The sequence below is a fragment of the Protopterus annectens genome, chromosome 12.part0 (assembly GCF_019279795.1).
Source record: "Protopterus annectens isolate FY-2018-M chromosome 12.part0, PAN1.0, whole genome shotgun sequence".
Taxonomy (NCBI): Eukaryota; Metazoa; Chordata; order Ceratodontiformes; family Protopteridae; genus Protopterus; species Protopterus annectens.
The window spans coordinates 101,831,216-101,854,831 of NC_056746.1; the positions used below are offsets into that span (position 1 = coordinate 101,831,216).

General features: G+C 41.2%; 1 protein-coding gene across 1 annotated transcript in view; it reads left to right on the plus strand.

Annotated features, from left to right (window-relative positions):
* The window catches only part of EIF3B (eukaryotic translation initiation factor 3 subunit B), a gene marked incomplete in the record, with an annotated part of 704,366 nt that overhangs the window by 488,822 nt on the left and 191,928 nt on the right, over positions 1-23,616 (plus strand). Inside the window, 1 exon segment of the mRNA XM_044089128.1 lies at positions 21,480-21,605. Coding sequence (XP_043945063.1) covers positions 21,480-21,605 — 126 coding nt within the window.

The window sequence follows — 23,616 nt, forward strand, 5'->3', positions numbered from 1 at the left end:
TTGTGGATTCATTTTACCTATTACCAATGAGATGTGGTGTATCAAGAACATCATAGGTGGATAATTGGAAAGTGTTATTAGGTAATCAGGATCTTGTGAAAGTAATAGGCATGCGTCCAAATTTTACATTCAGAAGAACTTGTAACATCAAAAGTATATTGGAATGTGGAGGTAAAATGGAAGAAGACAGTAGAGCTAGTCTTCTCACAACCAAAGGGACTTATGCTTGCAGTAATTGTAGGCAATGTAGATATATTAGTAATTGTTAATCAGTGTATTTTAACCATATTAAGAGAAGTTATTGGTGTAAAAGTTACTGCACCTGTAATAGTGAGATGGTTGTTTATGTTGCTCGGTGACTTTCATGTCCTAGTTATTATATTGGAATGACCACAAGATGTTTAAAAAAAAAAGGATTAGTGAACATCTTTTAGCTATTAGGAAGAAAGAACAAACCTATGCCTTAGCAAGGCATTCCATAGTGTGTTCTGATTTTAAGAAAGTTGTTTTTTCTGTAATAGATAGCGTCAGGCAAAAAGCCTGTTTGGGAGACTGTAAAACACTTTTGGAATGTAAAGAATCTTTATGGCAGCTTCATTTTGGGGCAGACAGCAAGCCTGGTTTGATTGAAACTTTCAGTATAAAGTGTTTTCTGATGATGAAATAATAGTTATTCACATGTATATGCACATATGTGCACGTACATGTGATTATATACTTATAAACAAATATAAATATTATGCAATATTTGTTTAAATATTTTTATACATATATATTTTTTACATATATTCTTTTATAGTAGAATGAGTTATGTGGTTCAGTGACATCATTTGACATGTGACAAGTACATTTATTATAAATTGTGTGAGAGGGTGGAGTTCAATGTTTTCTGAGGAAGTTCACAAGTAAAGTGAATGAAAGCGCTAGTTGTCATGTCCGTGTTTTCCTGGCATTAGTGGAGAAGACTATTTTCGTTGTTTTTGGTTGCTATATTAACATTTCATAATAGCGTTTTACTTACTATACTGGTCATACTTGGTGTTGGGTGTTTTCCATTCTTCTGACAAGCTGCATGTTACCAGTCCTGCATAGCTCTCACGCCATTGTGGAGGTCAGTCAAGAATAATGCTTTGCCCTCCTCAGTTAGGTGAACGCCATCCCTTCTGAACAGGTGAACATGTTCTGCGGTGATGCTGTCATGGCAGATTGTAGATCCACCGACCCTGGTCATCAAGCCATGCATGAACCCATTCTGTAAACGTCTGGCCTTGTGCGCTGCCCGTTGACTGTTTGCTGTTTTCCAATTCTGTCGAGGAATTATGTCACTGTTTGCTGTTTTCCATTTCTGCCGAGGAATTATGTCAGACCACACAAAATGACAATGTGGCCACCACGACTGCAGGTGTTCAAAAATTGCTCTGATTTAAAACCGTAGCCTTCCGAGTGGTTGACTGATGACCTCATTCCCTCCAGTGTGCAGCACAAGAATGTCGGGCTCAGGGTAGATGGAACACTTCTCTTATAACAACTGCAGTACTCTGCTCCAATGCATAACTCTTCTTGCAATACAGTATACCTTCACACTGGATGTGGGGAAGCTCAAGTTGCACTGGTTTTCAGTTACGGAGGCATGGCTGGCAGCCCAGTGAATGTAGGAATGGCCACATACCCACACTCACTTGTTGTTCTCCTGCTCGTGAAGCCATGTCATTGTGAGAAGGTGGACGAACCTGCACCGGAAAGAAAATGCAAACAGATTACTACTGATTGACAGAGATGGTATTGGAAGACTACATATATATATGTGTGTATCATATGCATTACCTGGTTAGCCCATCCAAATCTTCACTGTTATCCACAGGGGCAGTGTTCTTTTCATAAGGTACTTAAGTGGTGATGAAGCTGGAGAAGTACATACCTACCAGTCGTGAAAACACCAAATTACACACAATGACTGACAAGGGGGCACAGAAAGGGCACATGTATACAGAAAAAGCAGGTTAAGGATCGCCACTCCACTAATATGCCGAGGACAGGCATGGGGCTTCAGCCCATGAGCATCTGAAGTATCCCATACCGGTGCTGGCTACCTGCTCAGACTGTTGATAGCAGCAATGATAACTCCAGATTGCATGCAGTGCCAGCACTCTGCCTTACCGCTGCTTTTTCCATTTACATGTATCCTTTCGACAATGGCCATAAGGAGTGGAAGGGAGGAGCTAATGTAAACCCTGTTCCCCTGACCTACATACATTTACTACACCTGAAGGGAGGGAGACTGAGTGGAGAGCTACACCAAGACAACATGTGAAAAGACCAAGACTGACCCAAGCTTTGTTTCGCAAGTGTCCTTTCCCGGAGGGAAACATTGCATCACAGTGGCTCTCCTGAGGCCATGCTTACCTAGGACAGCAGCACTATGGGACTGAGCTGAAGAGTCTCCAAGTTCCCAACTGCGATCCAGGTAGATAATAAGATCCATGGTGGCTGGGTATGCCCTCCGTGATGCATCCACCAACACAAGAGCAGTTGGCACAAAAGACTGAAGAGGGACCTTCCTGGCCTTGGTGCATAAGGGCTTGGACGGTAACTGACAAGGGGACACAGAAAGGGCACCCTTGAAACCATGCATATCCAGGAAAGTAGCCCACTGGCATTGAGCTGAAGAGTCTCCAAGTTCCCCACTGCCGTCCAGGATGCTCCTAAGATGCATGATGTTTACGTGCGACACCCAGTGACGCACACAGTACTCAGCACCACACTCCAAGGTCCCCAGTTCCATACGCATGTACATCTTGATTTGCCTTGTGCATCGCATAATGTGCCTTTCCTGGTGTCAGTAACCCTCCAGGAATTTGTGGCCATGGTACTCGCCGAAGCATTCGACACACAGGTTGATCTTGCACTTCGGGCACCCCCATGATGGCTCAGCAGGTTTTCCCTTGTTTGCACAGTTTTTGCATCTTGATTTACGCCATTTCACCGTAAAGTGGGAGCCATACTCAAATTGGCTGACGGCCTCTGGGACAGTAATCTCGGTGCGTCTTTTCCTCTTCATGTAACTGGCAAGTAGATGCAAGCCTAGGTTTCTTCGAAACTGTAACTGTGTTGCTGCAATAGCACGTCCAGAGCATGACAGCTGCTGGTGGCTGTTACATTCACGGAATATAATGAAAGCATTGACTATGGCCACATCCCATAAGAACCAGAACAAGTACAGCCACCATTTGCGGGCCTTTCTGGCAGTGGGATACTGTGTCCTGAGCTGATCTGCTCAGTCTACCCCTTTCATGTAACTGTTGTACACTTTTACAACTGGTGGATATGGCACAGATGCCTTGCTTCCATCACGCTTTCTCCTGTGTGTACTGGAGACTGACAAGATTGGGTTGCAGTTAGTTGACAGGAGGAGTACTGGGTTGCTATCCTTCCATTCAGTAGCTAGCAGTGATCCACTCTGCAACTGCTTGTAGTAGCCTCGAGCTGCTTTTCGGATGGCCTGTCTGTTGAATGTTAGAGGCCATCCTGACTTATAGGGTGCGCATGGTTCCACAACAGTGCAGACCATCTTGCAGCATTTGCTGTGCCAATGGAACAGAGGTAAAGAAGTTATCAAAGTAAATATGATGCTTCTTGCCAGTCAGTCCCCTAGTTAAGTCAACCACAACTCTGTGTGTCAGTACGACCTCTGTATTCTGCTCCGCTTTACCAGCGTGTACCTAGAATTCACGTACGCACCCCGTGGTTGAGTGTGCCAACACCCACACCTTAATGCCATACCTCTCGGGCTTACCAGGCATAAACTGTCTGAATATCAAGCATCCACGGAAGCCAACCATGGCTTCGTCTACAGCCACCTCACGATGCACATTGTAACATGTCCTGCATACATGAAGTACTGCATCCAGAATTGGCCGTACACGATGTAACTTGTGTCCCACAGAACCCTGTGGTTGGCTCAGGCTGTTATCGTTGCAGTGGAAATACTACTGAATTTTTTCAAACCTGTCTCTGGTCATGTACTCCGCTATTGGGAACTGACCATATACATGGTGCGTTTCCCAGTACTGCCTGTATTCAGGAACATGTACAATAGAAATGTATATTCTGACACCTAGAAATGTGCGTATGTTTCCTGGACAAACAGGACTCCACAGAGTATTAACCTTGGCTGCTGCAGCCTGCCTCTGTGCAGCATAGTGATTGGTTTCATTGGCAATAAGGATGTACAAGCTCCTCTGGGAACATCAAATTCGTGAAGTCCGTCTCTGTGCTGCCTGAGCCCAAGTGGTTTACTGGGCCTACTGTCCCCACAGAATCGTCAATGTGTACTGTTTGGAGGTGTTTTTCCCACGTGACCTTACGTGGTGGGCATACTCTGTGTACCTTACTGGGTCACCTGGAACAGTTGGGAATGGAAAGTGCTGTAGGGTTCAGTGATGGTGCTCTCTCAATGTCAGTACCAATTGTACTGCATGCAGTTGTTAGTGAACTACTAACAGACCTTCCCTGCTTGGGCACACCCGTATCATTGCCGGACAAAGAGCTACTTGGACTCGTATCTAGTGGATTTTCTCCATCCCAATCCACATGCTCTGGACTACTTTCAATATCATGTACATTCGAAGAAACATCCACACCCTTGTCAGCACTTGCAGTGTCATGCACTGTGGAGCACTTCATAGGTGTCAGTCATGCCAAGTGCTTTCTTGAACACAGATAAAGGCAAGTCATCATCTGCGTCAAACCCTGACTGGACTGTGTGGCCGTCGTGTATGGCCTCCTTCCTTAAGAGTGCAAGTGGCACCTCATCCTGTCCGTCAGAGTCAGTTTCATAATTACTGGTCAGGTCTGCTTTGGCAAATCATAGTGGTCTTTCAGGAATGGCTGGCACAGGGGCATCATCCGTATCACAGGCAATGGCCTTATCACACAGATGTGCAAGTGGAATCTCATCCTCTGTGTCATAATCGTCATCCTTACTCTGGTTGGCATTATGTGGTGGCTCAAGGTACATACCTGTGTCTGAGCCACTGCTACAGCCATCAGAGTCCGTTTCCTCACCCAACAGGTAAATGCTGCTTGCTTTTTCCTCAACAGATGGCATCTTCGTTGGGGGATGTGTTGCTTTACACTTGAAATCACAGCCGAAAAACACAATGGTATACAACATTCTGAAGTAATATACCTGCAGCCATGTGAAAAGGAATGCACCAGAAAAGTATGTATTCACTGGTGATACATAAAATTACTACATGATACGATGTTCAGCTGAAGTAGTTCACAAAGATATGCTAAACAAAGCAATACAATCACTCAATGAAAACAGATTTATGATTCAGAAGTTCTCTGCCTTTGAAAATCACATTAACTAAAACAGCTTTGCAACCCACACTCCAAAAAAATGCATTTGGCCAGTGGCGGGTTTGCCTTTGGTCTGCTGTGAAATCATAGCCCACATGGCGCATTTGTAGATCCATGCAAACATACAATAGTTATTTTGCTCACCTTCCTTATTGCATAGTAAGGTACAGAGCTTGATGCTAAGCAAATTACTAATCATCTGCTAAACCTAGCTAGGGCAGTTTACTGTCTCTCACACACACACACACACACACACACACACACACACACACACACACACACACACACACACACACACTTCAACCTCAAAGTGGGACAAAGCATAAAATAAATAGGGTCAAACTGTAAATGTTGCTGTCATGCACTTAAAAAAAATAGTAGAATAACAGGATATCTGTTAGTATGCATTTTTCTAAGGAATATGAAATCTTAACTGAAATGTCCATTATTTAGCAACTGCAGTCCGTTTTATGAAGGTTATCATATCTTGTCAGATAGCTTCCCAGAACAAGGTTAACACAGGAACACTATGGCTAGTACATAACTTATCTTTCTTATGTTGTCAAATGTCATTCTATCCTCAGCTTTGTGGGGCAGAGTCCCCATCTACCTTAGACCCTGGGTAGCTCACCAGATACATATGCAAGTACGCTCAACAGCTTAAATATGTCTCACATATCACCCACAAAGTTAGGTTTAAATATATTTAATATATTTCATAGTAAAATCAAAAAACACAAAATAATCCACTGGGTGAACTCTCCGTTGCTCATAAAATAAAATATACCAGGTATAAGAACAACAATGGAGCGACCAAGGCAACAAAAGTTACTGAATCCTTTACCATAAAAACATTTTATTGTTGACAACAGAATCGTGGTAAGCGCTTTCGCATAAGAGCTTCCTCAGACCATAAAACACGCACACTGCATTTTATATATAAAAATTTGAATCCAAGTCCTCCAATGATGGAAAGACATCAATTAGTTCAAGGAAAATCTTAAAAGCACAGTGCCTTAAAAAATACATATAACAATAGTAAAAAGTTAAGAAATTCTTCTTCAACAAAAATATCACAAAGATATAAAATATTATATAATATCATATTACTATTTACGAATCCTGCTTTTTCTCAACAAGGGCTTCAAAGAAGCCCACTCATTGAGCCCACTACCCCTATCAGCTTTCAAAATAATCATCCAGTTTATCTCCCTATATTCCGTATCACTACGGATGTTACCTGCTCTAACTGTTGGTGTTATAATCTCAATGACCCTGAAAATAAGAGTGCATCTCAACAAACTCTACAACATGTTAAACATTGTGTTCCGATCGTACTCTAATGCTGTACATGTGTTCCCTCATCCTCTCACGTAGTGACCTATTCGTCTTCCCAATGTAAAAAGACTTGCAGTGGGCACACTCAGCTAAATAGACTATATTTGGGGTCCTGCATTTAGTATCTGTACGAAAAGTAAATTCTCTATGTAAATCAGGATGATAGAAGGAGGCAGAAGTATTGATCAAACCACAAAAATTACAACTGCCACATGGCTGAGTGACCCCCTGCTCTAGTGAAATTCATCTTTAAATCCCTGCCATGGCATAATAGTCTCTTCAAATTCTTCCTATTTCTATAGAGGAACAAAGGTCTATCACCAACTATGCCACCAATCGCTAAATCTACCTGCAAAATGGACCAATGCTGCCTAAAAAGTTCAGTTAATTGTCTGTTGTCTTGTGTATAAAACAAGGGAATCTTCACAAGTCCCCTCTCATCAGAAGGATCCTCGAGTGTACTCACTGTCGCCTCAATAGCAGGACCATAATATGGGGCTGCAATGCCCTTCCTGAGAGCCTTGAGATCGGACCAACTCTTGGAGATCTCCTCCTATCCATATCCCCTCTCTAACAAGCTCTGTTCCAAGGACATCATCTCAGATTGAAAACCTCCTAATGTGGGATTCAACCTGGACGCTCTAATACACTGTCCACGCATTAAATTCCGAAAAATAAAATTGGGATGCATACTTGACCTACTCAAACGAGTATTCCTAAAACAGGAAACTTCTATCCTTGTCCAAATATTTGGTAAAACGTTCAATTAATATCAATTAATATTTGAATTATGCACTCAGTGGTGGTGCTGCGGTTGTCATGTTCGATTCTCAGCTAAAGCGTCTTCTGTGTGGAGACATGCGTGAATGGGCGTACCTTCATTGAAGGTTGTACGTCAGGGCTGGCAACTCAGTATGTAAAAATCTGCTGCCAATCATTAGCGGACCGGAGTTCCGCTGTGGTGACCCCTAACCAGGAAAAAAGCTGAAAGATACAACAACAACTCAGCACCACTAAATAAATAAATGTGATTAAAAAGCTTAAAACTCATGCCTTGTCATTTGTAAAATGAAATGTTAAAAACACACTTTTATTTTATATTTATTTATTTTATTTTACATTTGTTGACCAGGAATGTCTGACTGAGCCGAGGCCCTTTTTCAGCAGAAGCCTGGGGAGAAAAGCTCCTGTACATACAAGTGTAACATTAAGTACATTAGCATATATTTTATATAAGTCGAATACAGCTAAATCTTATACAGATAACAATTGCTTGTACACATATTAGTTAAGCAGAAAGGAATATAAAGTACAAAAATTGGGTGTTTATTTTTTTTTTATCAAATCAGACCAGTAGTTATGTGAGTATTACAGAGAGAAGTACATAGATTGAGGAAAAGTTGAGAATGGAAAGTTTTCAAGGAGGGTTTGAGCATCGGCAGATCCATTTCACTTGAACATTTTCATTCCAAATATTAATAAAGCTGAATATCAATGTTGTGTCTTTTGGCTTTCCCGGTTAGGGGACGCCACAGTGGAACTCTGGTCCGCTAATGATTGGCAGTAGATTTTTACGTGCAGAGTTGCCAGCCCTAACACAACCTTCACCGAAGGTACACCCATTCACACATGTCTCCACACAGAAGACGCTCTAGCTGAGAATCGAATGAATAAATACAACTTAATCTTTTTTGTCAAAGGCTCCCTCTAGTGACCTTTAGTGGGAATGCACATAAATAGGAAACTTTTCCTTTTGTTATTCATAATTTAGCATATCTGATTTTAAGTAGTGGGGCAATGGAAACATAGTGTCAGCTGAGGGATCCAAAACACTGCAAAATATGTGGACAGCAAATTGGAAAAAAATATGGTTGAAAAGAAAGGCAATACTGAAAGATTCCTGGGATCTTCTGAGGGAATTTAAGCATGAATTATATAGGGAAGATTTGACCTTTGTCACAGTGGATGCGATTGGGTTATTCTCCAGCATACCATACACTGAAGGTATGAGTATGCTTGAAGAGGTAATATTTGAAGACACTGAATTAAATCAAAAGGAGAAATTGGTATGTACTGAATTGATGGAATTAGTACTGAAGTACAATTTCATCTTTTTTAAAGGGGAATTTTATCAGCAGATCCAGGGCATTGTGATGGGAGCAGCATGATGCTCCCACCTATGCCAACCTTGTTTAGCCAAATGGGAAGAGAAATATGTTTTGGGATCCCAATATGTTATGTGCTGGATGTTTTATAGGAGATTTTTAGATGATATAGTGATTTTATGGATTGAGACAATGCACAAGTGGGAAGATTTTATGTATTATATAAACAATACTACTAATTTAAGATTTACTCATAAATGCTCCACAGAGAAACATGAATACCTTGATGTAGAAGTATACAAGAACCAGGGCAGATTTGAGTCAAGGGTCTTTAGAAAGCCTACATTCTGCAATTCCTTTCTACACTACAATAGTGCCCACCCACCTCATTTTAAAAGGAATATAATGAAAGGCCTGTACGTACGAAGCGGAATGACCTCCTCAGAAATGGACTGTCAGCATGAAAGTGAATTATTAGAACAATTTTTTTCTGAATAGGGGGTATCCCATTAAGTTAAGAGGGGTAAAGGTAGAGACAAATGAGGACAGAAAAGGAAAATTTAAGTCCATACTAGGAGAAGAGAATACCAATGAGCAAAACTTTGGAAAAGCATTAGTATTGGAATTTAATGCCTTCTGGGGTTTAGATAGAAAGGTTGTAAAAACTGAATGGGAAAGGTCTGTTAATTTTACTGACCTGGAAGGAGTGCCTAGGGAACCCCTTAAAATTGTATATAAAAATTCACTTAGACAATTTTAGAAAATGACTGGAAAAGGAAGGAAGGCGAGGGACCTATAAATGTGGTCGCTGCTCTCAGTGTGGAAATATAACAAACACTGATCAGGCATTTATAGAAAGTAGGGACAGATTGATCGAGGGCAAAGACTACTTTAATTGTGAATCATCTGGAATAGTGTACCTGGCTACCTGTGTGGAATGTAGATCCTTCTATATAGGAAAAACTGAGCGTAAGTTAAGGAGAAGGATCTACGAGCATAAATATGATATACAAAACACAAAAGAAACAAATGCTCTATACAAGCACACCACGGTATGTTATAGAGCGAATTTCTTATTTTTTGTGGTGGAGCCAATAAAAAAGGAAGCAAGGGGTGGATCGTGGGAAGAAAAAAATTGAATACAAGGAGTTATAGTGGCAAACCACTTTAGATGCTGGGACGTCTCCTGGTTTAAATGATAATGTTTCCATTGCCCACTACTTAAAATCAGATCTGCTAAATTATGAATAGCAAAAGGAAGTTTCCTATTTATGTGCATTCCCACTAAAGGTCACTAGAGGGAGCCTTTGACAAAAATATTTAGTTGTATTTATTCATTTTATTGATATTCAGCGTTATTGTTATTTGGAATGAAAATGTTCAAGTCTTTTAAGTGTGTTTTTAACATTTCATTTTACAAATGACAAGGCATGAGTTTTACGCTTTTTTAATCACATTTATTTAGTGGTGCTGACTGGATAATTTAAATATTAATTGATATAAACGTGTAGTTTGGCATGAGTCTGCAGCTGATGAAGTCTGTTTTAATTAGACGAAAACGCTGAGTTGGTGAAGGGTGTTTGTGCTTTGATTTTTAAACCGTGGAAGATGCTTGTGTGAATTAAACTTGGATTTTTGCATCAAAGAACAACTGATTGCTGTATTTTCCTGTCAAGGATACTTGTTTGGAGTTTATAGTTCTTTTTTGTACCTTTGCTGGATTTTACTTGGTTCATTAAAGTAGCTTAACATTTAGATATTGATCCCTTCCTCCCACCTAAATTCCACAAATGACTGGCAAAGCTAAGAAAAAAGTCCAAAACATGTGGTTTGACCAGCTACTATACATACAGGGACTAAAGGTGGTTGTGTATCTCATGGCAGGTCAAACAGGACAATGAACTTGAGCTTCTCCATCTTCAAAGTACCATAAGCCAAATCCTGTAGCACTTGCAAGATATACGTCCCCCTCTATGACCCAGGATACCCATGTATTATTGGAAACACTCACCATGCAACCCAATAGCATCAAGTGCAAGAACTAAGTAAAAAAAAAAAAACAAGCCACCCTGGTGGAATCACAGCATCAGTAGGTTGTATAACAGAAGGAAGAAAATCATGGCAAAAAGGAGGGGGTGCAGCACCCAGCAGGATAAAAGTACTCGCATCAAACTCGAGAAACAACTCGGAGGACAAGTAAAGTCTACCAAAGCCAAATCGGAGGTACATTTGTCCTACTAGGCCAAAGATAACCACAAAACATTCTTAAGCTATGTCCACAACCTGAAATGAACCACTGCCACAAATGCTCTCCATAAAGGGCTAACACAGACAAATAACTGGCATCTGAACCATGGACTAACACCCCCCCCCCAGGAAGTTATCCAGCCCTTGTAACTGTCCTATTGACACCACATCCCTAAGAGGTGACTCAGTAGTCAGGGACTTGGGGGCACACACATACATTAGCCTTTGACCATCACATGTCTGCACTAGTGAGGAAATCATTCTATATTTTGAAACATATAAACAAAGGTAAGGAATGTATGTCCAAGGAAGAACTAAATTATATCCCTTATATAATATGGCATCACTTGCTAGAGCGTCTTTTAAATTTGTAGTTTTGAACATTTTTCCAGTACAATGAAACAAACCATATGAACCAATGATGATTACTATAACTTTAGACTACCGTAATCAGCATCTTAGAAAAATAACAAAAAAAGTATCCAAATGCACTTTATTATAATAACAAAAGAGGAAAGGATCAAAAATTGTGAATTAATGTGTGTTGTGAGCAAATTGATCACCCCTCATATGTGGTGGGAGGAAGGGGTTACACTGCCAGCACAACTGCTAAACTGTATGACAATCTAAGAGGTTGCACTGTGGTGTTCAGTTCTGGGGTTTAATGTATAAAACTGTCCTTGATTTTGGGCCTTTGTACGCCCATTAATTTTGGATTAATTCAAAATTCTTGCAAAAGGAATTTGAAAGGTTTGCTCCCAGTAATTGTATCTCATAGCTAATTGTCACACATCCATTCTAACATCAAGTTATACATATTTATGGTGTTTTTAAATTTTAGCACTTTAAATTATAATTTGATTAAGTTATTGCTTAATTAAACTGGTTAGTTTTAAAAATATAAAAGCTTAAACTGCATGACATGAATTCATTCTGCTAAAAGTCTGCTGTTAATAACAGAAAGAAAGCTCACTGTACAATAAAAGCTTCCAGTGTTTCCGTGGTGGTTTGGGTATAACTGCTAAGATGTTCATAGTGTTTCACTGTTGCAGTCCTTACAAAATGGGTAATCCGGTTCCCAGTAGCCCACAGTCTGCCAGAATACCAAAGTCCTTGGTATATGACGTCGGCTGCCTTCGGATGTAAACCTGACGTCAGGTACTAAAGGAAGACAGCCAGTGCCATTTCCTCAGTCTTTCTTACCGCGGAGCCTGAAGCAGAAGCAATTTGCATGAGTGCCGGTCGGCCGATTTACCTGCTTTTGTATTCTGACTACTTCAGTTGAAGACATCCTCAGCTAAGTACCCTGTTGGGGATCCTCTTTTCTTGCTTTAACGAATGTCAGAGAAAGTTAATAACTGTCTTGCCTGTGGAAAACAGATTCCGCATCGTGATTTTCATTCTTACTGTGTCACTTGCTTAGGCCTTGAGCACGACGTCCTTAATTGTGATCTCTGTGCTTCTTTTAATCCGCGTACCATACACCATAGAACTAAAATTTTATCCAAGCATTTCGTTGTTGGGCCTAGGTTCGTCGGTATGGCGTCTTCTGATCTCCCGACTTCTAGTGTTCCTAAGAAGCACAAGGTTAAAGATCGCAATAGGCCTAGGGTCAGATCGGCCGATGACGTTCCGGTTAAGTTGGTTGTCGGCCCAGCGTTACTCAGTGAGGTGCTTTCACAGTCCCTGCAGTCCACAGATGTTAAGCCGCAGGCCTCTGCTGAGACCCTTTCGAAGTCCTCCATGCCGCAGGCTTCCACTTCGTCTTCTGACCCTCCACCAGTCGCTACCTTCGATTGGTCGTGAACCGCTAAGCAGGCCCCAGCTTCTGAGGCCTCTTTTTTTGGGGCATGAGACCAAACCCAGACCGACCTCGGTTCAGACTACCGCTGTGGCTAGACCTCCAGAGTCCCTCCAGCTTTCTAGCAGACCTTCCAGCCGCAAATGTACTCAAAAGCAGGCGCCGGCCTCCTCTCAAATTCCTCAGTCACAGATGATTAAAATGGCTAGTGATCTTTTGACTGTTATCTGGGGCTCTCAACCTCCTCCTTCTAAGAGGGCTAGAGAATTGTCCACTGAAGTTTTGTCTCCCTCAGGTTCTGATGTTTCCAGCAATTCTGCTGATGAAGAGAAAGACTCTCAACTTTATTCTGGTTTTGAGGATTATGATGCAGAAGAATCTGTCCCTTCTGCCTCTCCTCCAGAAGATCTTTCTTTTGGAGACACCCTGAATACTCTTAGAGAGCATTTTAGGTGGGAGAGTCAGGACTATCCTCAGTCCAAGAAAAGTATTAGGGAGTTCTTGGATTTACCACAGCATAAGCCTCTGGCTGTCCCTCCGGTGTTGGAAGTAGTTGATGTTTTCATGGAGAATTCTTTGACTCCTAATTCTGTTCCTCCTGCTCCCAGGAAACCTGACCGGTATTTTAGAGTCCCTGATCCTCATCAGTTTCTTTACAGGAATCCTACTGCTGATCCAGAGACTATTTCTCAGGGCCCTAAAGGTGTTAAGGCTACGGCTGCAAAAAATCCTGTTCCCTCCTACAGAGAATCTAGGGCCTTGGACAGGTGGGGTAAAAAGGTTTATACCTCTGCCACCCTTGCTATTAGGTCTGTTAATTGTCTTTTTCATATGCTTAAGTTTCAGCAGCATACATTGGAGGCTATTAAGGCTAAAATTGCTAGTGTTCCTTCCCTGGCAGAGAGTAAGGACATGCAAGATTTATTAAATGCTGTCACTCTTGTGACTAAACATTCGTTACACTGGTTTTGACAATTTGGAGGCTTCTTGCAGGGAAGCAACCACTGGATCTGTTATCAGAAGACGTGCTTGGCTCAGGGAACAGCCCCTTTCTGAGCCTGTTAAATCTAAGTTACTGGATGTACCAGGTCTATATGACAATATTGAATAGACTAAATAGCGAATGCTATTTAGTCGATCCAATACTGTCGAAATGGCAAAATAGCGAAGTCAGGGAACATCAAATTTTTTCCCAGGGAAAACATTCGGTGTGCCGTCTTCGGGACTTTGCCATTTCCTCCACTATGGTGTGATTTCGGAGTTGGTATATTTAAGTGGGGGGAGGGTGTGGGGGGGGAAGCACCCCACTTAAATTTGTGTTTGTTTTTTTTTGTTTTTTTTATGTAGCAGAGAATTTTTCCGTTTGTTCGATATTTTGTTGTTTAGTTATTATCGGTACGATGAAATAGCATTCGCTATTTTCATTGTGCGAAAATATAATATAGACGTGATGTACCTTTGCATAAGGACAGTCTTTTTGATAACAAAGCAGAAGAGGTCTTGAAAAAATTGGAGGATAAAGCTAAATCTATGCAAACTATTAAAGATTTTCTGCAAGTTCAGCCTCCTCATCTTAGTAGGCGTTACTCTTCTAAGAATTGGACTTTTCCTGATCCCAGTAAACAGGGATGCACTAGGTCTAGGGGTTATAGGTATTCTAGGGGACAGACCTCTATTCCTCAAAAGACTAAACAATGGCATGCTTCCTCCTCAAAATCTGGGAGTTCTAAGCAACCTCCCCAAAGTAAGCATTCTCTTTGACTCAGCCCTCCCCCTGCCTGCCCCAGGGTTGCCTTTGGGGGGAAGGTTGGCCTATTTTGCAGATGTTTTGTCTACCATCACAGGCGACAAATGGGTACCCAAAATAGTATACCAGGACTGCTAGTTTTTTTTTTCACACTTTCCCTGTTCACCAAGGATACCCAGATATTCCTCCAAATCAAAGGGCATAAGCAGAAAAGCAAATGTCTTCCTTACTGAACCTGGGAACAATAGAGCCAGTTCCTGTACGTCAGATAGGCCAAGGTTTCTACTCAAGACTTTTTCTGTTTCCCAAAAAAGGGGGCACCTGGCTCCCCATTCTGGACTTTTCCATACTGAAAACCTTTTGGTGATTCCCAAATTCAAAATGCTCACTCTTCAGCAGTTGCTGCCAACGCTGGCCAAGGATTCCTGGCTGGTGACTTTGGATCTCAAAGAAGCTTATCTGCACATCCCAATACAGGAAAGTTGCAGGCAGTACCTTTGTTTCAGAGCTGGAAAGCGACACTACCAATTCTCTGCACTGCCCTTTGGCTTATCTACTGCTCCCAGAGTTTTTACAAAATGCCTGGCTCCGGTCATTGCTTTATGCAGGTAGAGAAACATTCAAATTTTACCCTTACTTGGACGATTGCCTCATTCAAGCAAACTCTCCAGAACAACTTCTAAAGGATTTGGACTTTTTAAGGAACCCTCTCACTTTATGCTACACTCTCAACGAAAGGAAGTCAAGACTGGTACTCGCCAGGGAGATTGTATTCTTGGGAGCGAGTCTGAACACAGCTGCCCAGATGGCATTTCTCCGTCAAGAGAAACAAATGTAACTTTCGACTTACTTCAAGAATTTGGCAAGCATGACCCAGCTCTCTGCAAGGCAATTCCTGCAAGCCCTGGGAATCATGGCTTCATGTATTCTGATGATTTCCATATGGCAGACTGCATATGAGGAAAATACAATGGTACCTTAAGAACCTTTGGTGTCAACACACACAGGATTCAGACTTGATACTTCCTCTGATTCCCTGTCTGCAGACAGTTTCTTTGGTGGGCGACAGCTTGTTCACAGAACATAGACCTGCCTTTTCAGCCACATCCTGCAAACATGACTCACCACAGATGCCTCGGACTACGCTTGGGGAGCGCATCTAGATGGCAGATGCAGATAGGGGACCTGGAGCAACCAACAGATTCACCTGCATATAAATCTGAAGGAATTGATAGCAGTCCAGCAGGCCTTGCTGGCTTTCGAGCATCTTCTCTGTCCTGCAACTCTTCTAGTCAGGACAGACAACACCACAGTCATGTGGTTCATCAACAAGCAGGGAGGGACTCACTCTTACACCTGTGCAGACAAAGCATGATTCTGTTGTCCATAGCAGCTTCCATGGGCCTACATCTGATAGCTCAGTTTCTTCCAGGCAGACTCAGCACCTTGGCAGATCGGTTGAGCAGGCAGGTCCTAGGTCCTCAAGAGTAGCAACTGAACAAGACCATCTTCTGTCATATCATTCATCGTTGGGGTTCTCCCCAGGTGAATCTCTTCTCATCTCAGAACAATCATCTTCTTCCAACCTTTTGCACCAGGGAACATCACAACAAAGCTTGGAGAGTGGATGCTCTGTCTTTCCCCTGGACACAGCTTTCAATGTATGCCTTCCCTCCTCTGCATCTTCTTCCCAGAGTGCTGTTCAAGATGAGGGATGAAAAACCAAGGGCCATCATCATAGCTCCAGACTGACCCAGACAGCATTGGTATCCACTGCTTCGCAGTCTCTCCCAATATCAGCCTTGGCATCTTCCCCTATACCAGATCTCTTGGTTTAGGAAGAGGGAAAAATTTACATCCTCATCTTCAGACTCTGCATTTGGCGGCCTGGCTCATAGTATAAATCTATCTCAACAGGTGGTTGAGGTTCTTTGTGAGGCCAGGAGGCCTAGCACTAGGAAGTCTTACGCAGATAAATGGAAAATATTCTGTATTTGGATGCAAGCCAGAGGGGAAGACTCTTCTAAACCATCTCTTCCATTTATTTTTGATTACCTGGCAGGCTTGCTTAACAGTGGACTTTCCTTTTGTTCAATCAAAATTCATGCCTCAGCGATTTCTGCTTATTGTTCCTTTGAACAACCCATCTTCTCACATCCTTTGATGAAGCAGTTCCTCAGACAGGTTAGCAATTTAAAACCTCCCAGAAGGGCACCTACTCCTGCTTGGGATCTTAATTTTGTAATTGAGAAACTTACTCTGCCTCCTTTTGAACCGGCTACCTCAGCAGATTTAAAGTTTCTGTCCTGGAAAACTGCTTTTCTCTTGGTCATTACTTCAGCTAGAAGAGTTTCTGAGCTGCAGGCCTTAATGGCAGTAGAGCCTTTTATCATCTTCCATGCAGATAGGGTTTCCCTTCGAACCAATCCTTCCTTTATGTCTAAGGTGGTTTCTAACTTGACTCTTAACCAACCTATCCATCTGCCTACCTTCTTTCCTAAACTTCAGAATAAAGGAGAAAGACTTCTGCACTCCCTTGATGTGCATAGACAGCTTTGATTTTACCTGGACAAGACTAAAACCTTTCGGAAGTCTGACCAATTGTTGGTCAGTTTTGCATCTGGAGCTCAGGCCAAAGCTATTTCTAAACAGACCATTTCTAAATGGATTGCCCATTGTATCCACTTTTGTTACTTACAACATGGCAAGGTTCTTCCACAGAGTATTAGGACCCATTCTACTAGAGCAGCTTCCACCTCAGCAGCTTTTTTGAGAGGTGTACCTACTAAGGACATCCTGGAAGTGGCTACTTGGACTTCTGTTCACACTTTCACAAAGCATTACAATTTACCCTTGTTTTCTAAGTCCAGGGCTGGTTTTGCCACTGCAGTGTTGCAGGGCATTCTTACCGACCCTTAATCAGTGGGTGTTCCTCCTCCCTTTTTCTTTGGGCTTTGGGAATCAACCCATTTTGTAAGGACTGCAACAGTGAAACATGATGAACATAGTACAGTTATGTACACTTACCATAAATGTTGATGTTTGAGTGTATGCATTGCAGTCCTGGTTCCCCCCAATCCCTCTTTTTTCCTAAGGCACGGACTAGCTGTTTATTTTGTGGATGGTATGTTTCCAGGGATTTTCTTTTCCTGGTCTAGCCTTCTTTGGGGGCTCCTGACAGTTATGGCAAGAAAAACTGAGGAAATGGCGTCTGCTGTCTTCCTTTATACCTGACGGGTTTACGGCCAAAGGGAGCCGATGTCATATACCAAGGACTTTGGTATTCTGACCGACTGTGTGCTACAGGGAGCCAGATAACCCATTTTGTAAGGACTGCAACAGTGAATACACTCGAACATCTACATTTATGGAAGGTGTACACAACTGTACTTTATTTTCCCTTTCTGGAGATGGTGGTGAGGTGGAAACTGTCTGTCACTTTTGAATGCACAAAACACTGAAATACTACTAATATGAAGTCACAAAACATTGACAAATTCTAGCCTACTAAACATTCCATATATCACCATTGATGCTGCTAAGGAAAGGGCACTTAGTAATATATGCAGGGTTAGGAGAAGGAATATGGCTAGGGATAATGTAGGCAGGGGGATTTGTCCCTTTCCAAAGTGGATCACTGTTCTCTCCTTCCTCCACCAAACTCAAAGGTATATCCCAGGATCCATCTTGTCTCCTGTATTTTTCTCCCTTTTTTAATCACCTACCAGTGGACCTCTTATATCTCAGTATCTTTCTAAAGACAATTTTCACAGTTTGCCATGAAAACAGAAGTTGAAGAATGTGTCCTTTTCCTGAATGGATACATAAGAACACACAAGAATACATTCATAAAACCACGAAGACAAAGTATTTGATCATCATCCTATAAACCTAATCACAAGCCCTGCGGTATAAATGTAATACACCTAGTACCTTCCTGGAAATAAACCTGTTTTTCTTTCCCTGAACTTGAAACTATCACTGACTTCCTAACCATAATCTCTAAGACTAAAACTTCTAGTTGCTCAGTAATGCTTATCCCAAACCCTGACACCAAAATATACATTTCAGTTGTTTTCTAAACCCAAAACTTGCCCTCACTCATTAAACCTAATCCCAAGCTGCCTTCCCTGTCCCTAAACCTATAAGTTCCTTTTTCTCCACAGCACTAATCACAAACCATAGTCCCTAAAACTAAATACTGGTCCTTCCAGCTTGCTTCAAATCCCTCTTCATGGCTGCCACACTTATTCTTTACCCAAAAATAGAAATTTAAAAATATAAAAGAACCATACAAGACAATGACCAAATGGATATATGCACTCTTTGGATTTTGAATATTGCAGATGTTTGGATTCACCCTCTCACTGCACACAACAACTGACGTTGTGAAAAGCGAATCGCCATAAACTGCACAACTATCTACTCTAGATTGCACAAACTTGGAGAAGAGGGAGGAAGTGAGGAACAACGCAAAACTGACCTTCTCTCCATTCGCCGCTGTGACAAGACACCAGAGATTTCCCAACCGACAAGCAGTAAACCAAACTTTCCCTCAGTCAGTTTTACATAACCTACTCTCCACTCACACGCACACCTAACAACCGTGTGCCCTTTGCTTGCTGCCTCTCTTTATAACTGCTTGTACTTACTCTCACTTTTGCTTAGAAATGCCCTTGTCTTGTGACTGTCCCTCAGTAAGTCAATCATCTTGGCACAAAGCATAAGGGTCAAAGCATACAGTATTGTTAGAGTTGCATGCTACATCTTAGAACGTGTAGAAAGTTCAGTACAGGCAAGATACAAGGAGTAAAACCTGTGATACATTACACTTGGCATTGTTTTTCTTTCAAACATTAATGCATCGGGGAGGGCAACTTTCCAGTGGTACACGAACAACACGATAAATAGAGGAATACAGTTGATAATTCCACAAAATGCAGAAAAAGAAAGGGAATATCTACTGTAGGACCCTCTATTTATTTGGAAAGAACAGAGTGGGGCGATGTTAAGCAAAAGGTGACTCTCATTGGCTGCCACAGTTGCTTAATGAAAGCCGGCTTGCTGTTGAGACGCAAATATAGGCTGCGTTGCAAGCCGATTTTCTAAATAAAGTCAAATATGAAGACCACAGAACTCCATGCTGAAACCTAAGTTGACAAGGTAACTGACAAAGTTCAGTTACGTTTTCAACTTAATTTGCAACAGTAGAGCTATAATATGCCTGCAAACTTGCTTGTAACAGCATGCAATTGCTACCGTCTCACAGCTTGCTCGGTGTTAAGCACAGAGGCACCATGAAACGGTAGTTGGGGTTAATGAGTTAACCTGTTGTGCCATATGCTGTTCATTTGTATTTATCAGCTGTAGGCATATATACACCTGCTACCCTGTCATATCGTCGGACATTCATAACCCCCAAAAAGGACCTACCCCACACAGACTCTTGCTGTCAGGACCACAGTCTTGAGCTCTCTGCATAAAAATACAATATTGTTCCCTCTGGGAAGTAAGAGCACCCCTACTGCTACCCCAGAAATGATACCCCCCCCCAAAAAAAAAATAGGTAGTGTGATACGAGCTAGAGGTACACTCGTGAAAACTCTCTCTAACCATCACATATTATTTGTCTTTAGGAAGACCTTCTTCCTACTGCAGTTAATAGCTAAAGACGTATCGTCCTGGAGCAGTTTTTGTCCTTCTGTACTCCTTTCTGGTCAAACCTGCATTGGAATATAATGCCCTCTGTTGGCATGTATCTATCCAAACATATTGCACAGGTATAAAACCACAATATTTCCACACAAAGAAAATCTCAGATATGAGCTCCCTGTGCTAAACAGAATGTTTAAAAGCCCTGACTCTGTACTGTTTCCTACAGTTTGTAGGTGACCTTTGCTTGGCTAACTAGGTTGCAAATGACTCCACCCCATATAACCTTTTGCATGTTTATAAAACAAATGGTACCACCAGTTCCTTTTCTAGGGAAATAAATCTACATCATAAAATTAGCAGAACCTTAGTGCAAGATAGACCTCTCTCAAAAGATAAAATACCTACGGAATAAATTTCCCTTCATTATCAATGAAAGTGGATCCATAACTGTCCCTTAAACAAAAAAAAAAAAAAAAAAAAAAAAAAACCTGCTTGAATGTAGGATCTGCAAGTCCAGTCTAATTTTGTCACACCCTTATGGATGGAAAGGAGCAAGTAGTTGGAATTGCAGTGGGTTGGCTCCTAATGGCCTACTTGCCTGGTAGCTTAGGTTTGTGTGTGTGTGTGTGTGTCATACAGTAGTTAATAACTAAAGAAGTATGGATGAAGTCACTTAAACCTTCATGATAGAAAAAATGTGGGAAGATAGGCCCATAGTTTGTAGTTATGTAGGTGTCAGGAAAGGCTCTGCAAACCATACTGCTGATCCGATATGCCGTATTTGTGCATGTGTATCTGTCGGCCTATATACAAGCAAAACATATATACATATGTATGATCTGTGTGCGTTTTTGTGTGTGCATGTATTTCTGTAAATACAGTCGCATGCACTCTTAAGAGCACAAAACTACTTTGCATTCACATGTGTAAACACGCACCCAAACTCACTAATACCTTTTTCATCCCCACCACCTCATCCTGCTTTTATAGTAACTGTACATAGTTTACTTTCAAAGCTGTTCTGCATTTTATAGAAATACATATGTATGTTTTGCACAACTTGAAGCACTTTTTTGCTGAATCTTTGACATGGCAGTTGCACTGTTGTATAGATTTTCACATTTTACATCTTTGCTGTATTTTGCTGAAAAGGGTTTTATACTTTACTCTGAAGGAACTACGCAAAATTGTTCCTAATGTCATGTTATTGCTTGTGTTGTAGGTGGACAATGCGTATTGGTTGTGGACATTCCAAGGTAGACTGCTACAAAAGAACCCCAAGGATCGCTTCTGTCAGTTACTTTGGAGACCTCGACCACCAACTTTACTCTCTGCAGATGAGATAAAGGTGACTCCCCTTTGGTAACTTTACTCAGTTCAGTTATGTACACTGTCACACACATTGTAGTAAGAAATGGATTTGAAACAACTTACATTTCTACAAGAACCAAGATGGTAAAGATTATTTCTTAACAATTTTTCAGAATCAGTTAACTCCAGACACAGCAAGATTCTTAAGTCCGCATTGTGTAAAAAGGATCTTAGCCCTTAGCATAATCTGCCCTTTAAAAGTGGTAGCGAATGGAAAGTAAGCCCAGAGTTGAAGTCTGTCAGAATAGTTATTATCTGATATGTGAACATGTAAGTTGTTTTTGTACTCCTTTGGGAGAATTAAATCACTGTTGGAATGGGAGCAAAGTAAGATATGAATCCAATACTTGCCTTAACATAAGTTGTCGATACAACAAGAATTATTTAGAGGGTCCGACAAATGTTAAAGCATTGCAAAATAGGGGGAATCTCACAGAACAATAAGAGGATCAACTGCAGAGTGCTAAGCAGAAAATAACATCACCTCGATAATATGCATGAGTTTAGAAAAACTGTTGTTAAGCAACTGTTTTTGATAATAACTCCAGGGCACAAAGCTTTTAGCACTACAGCTCAGGCAGTAGAAAGGGGTTGTTAGGGTCAAGCATAGGGAGCCGAAAATAACCAGAGATCCTGTAGAGGCATTGGAAATATTTCAGAAAGGAAATCTGTATAAAGCAGAGAAATGTGGAAATCAAAGTATAAATGGAAATATTTATGGAAGAATTAAATATGCCAAAGTTAGTTAGATGAGGCTCAATTATTAATAGTTAGGATAGGAGGTGCTGAGATAAAGCTGGTGATGTATAACCAATTCACAGGAAAGTCTCCAGGAATAGATAGTATTCGTTTGGAAATTTGGACGCTATGAGGAAAGAAAGGGATAAAAATCTGGAAGGTTTTTGTTTGATGGTGATTTTCCTCCTTTTAAAATACTAACATACTTGAAGAAAGCTGTAGGGGCTGTAATACCTAAAGATGGTAAAGACCCATTGGTTCCAGATTCGTATAGGCCCATTTTGATTCTAAACTATGATTATAAAGTGTTTGTCTCTAAAAGAATGGCAAAGGTGTTGCCAAACTTGATAGATATGGATCAATGGGGTGTTGTAGACGGGAGATTTGACAACAGTAACAGAACAGAAGCAGAATGTAAGACAGTACCATTGTTGGTGGGTCTTAGTGCAGTGAAAGCATTTGGCAGAGTAAGTTGGGATTTTGAGTAGTACAATGGAAGTGTTTGCATTTCATGACACAATAATAAGGTCAATTAGGGAGGATATGTGAGGGATCAGAGGCAAAAATTAAGTGCGTGTGGGAGGGTCCTCTCTAATAAGTTCTGCTTGAACAGAGGAAGCAGGCAGGGATGTCCTCTTTTTTTTTTTTTCTGGGAGGAAATATGAATTAAGTTATATGGACAACAATTGAATGGAGGGTTGGCATAATGGTTATGGCATTTACCTTACAGACACAATGTACAGGGTTCAATTCTCACATGGGGTAACTGGCTAGGCTTAAAATGGCCCACAAGGGCAGTTAGCTTAGTACTGATCTATGAACTTATGAATATGTTCATTAATGTGCACAATAAGGTTACATGAATCACAGTTATGACAAATGAGTAGATAAAAAGAAATGGGGTCAGTGATTGAGATAAGTAACTTTTTATACATTTATGCTTGTATAGTCTTGCATTTATGAGTTTGGAATGGTCTGATTTAAAAGACTGCAGTTACTGGCTTAAGCTTTTAAACGCAGGGAATTAGATTAAGCAGCAGACTGGTGACTGGTTAAGATATTCATCTCTAATTATGTAGGCTACCCATAAAAGTTACAGAAAGATTCATTTCCTTGAGCACTGTAATAATGTCATGATTTTTTCCTGTGTTCTAAGTAGTAAGTCCTTAAGCAGTCTGCATGTGTATTGTGTAAGAAATGTAAATGCAGGTTATGACTGGTGCTGGTGTTGCTGCTGCAAGTGTGAAGCT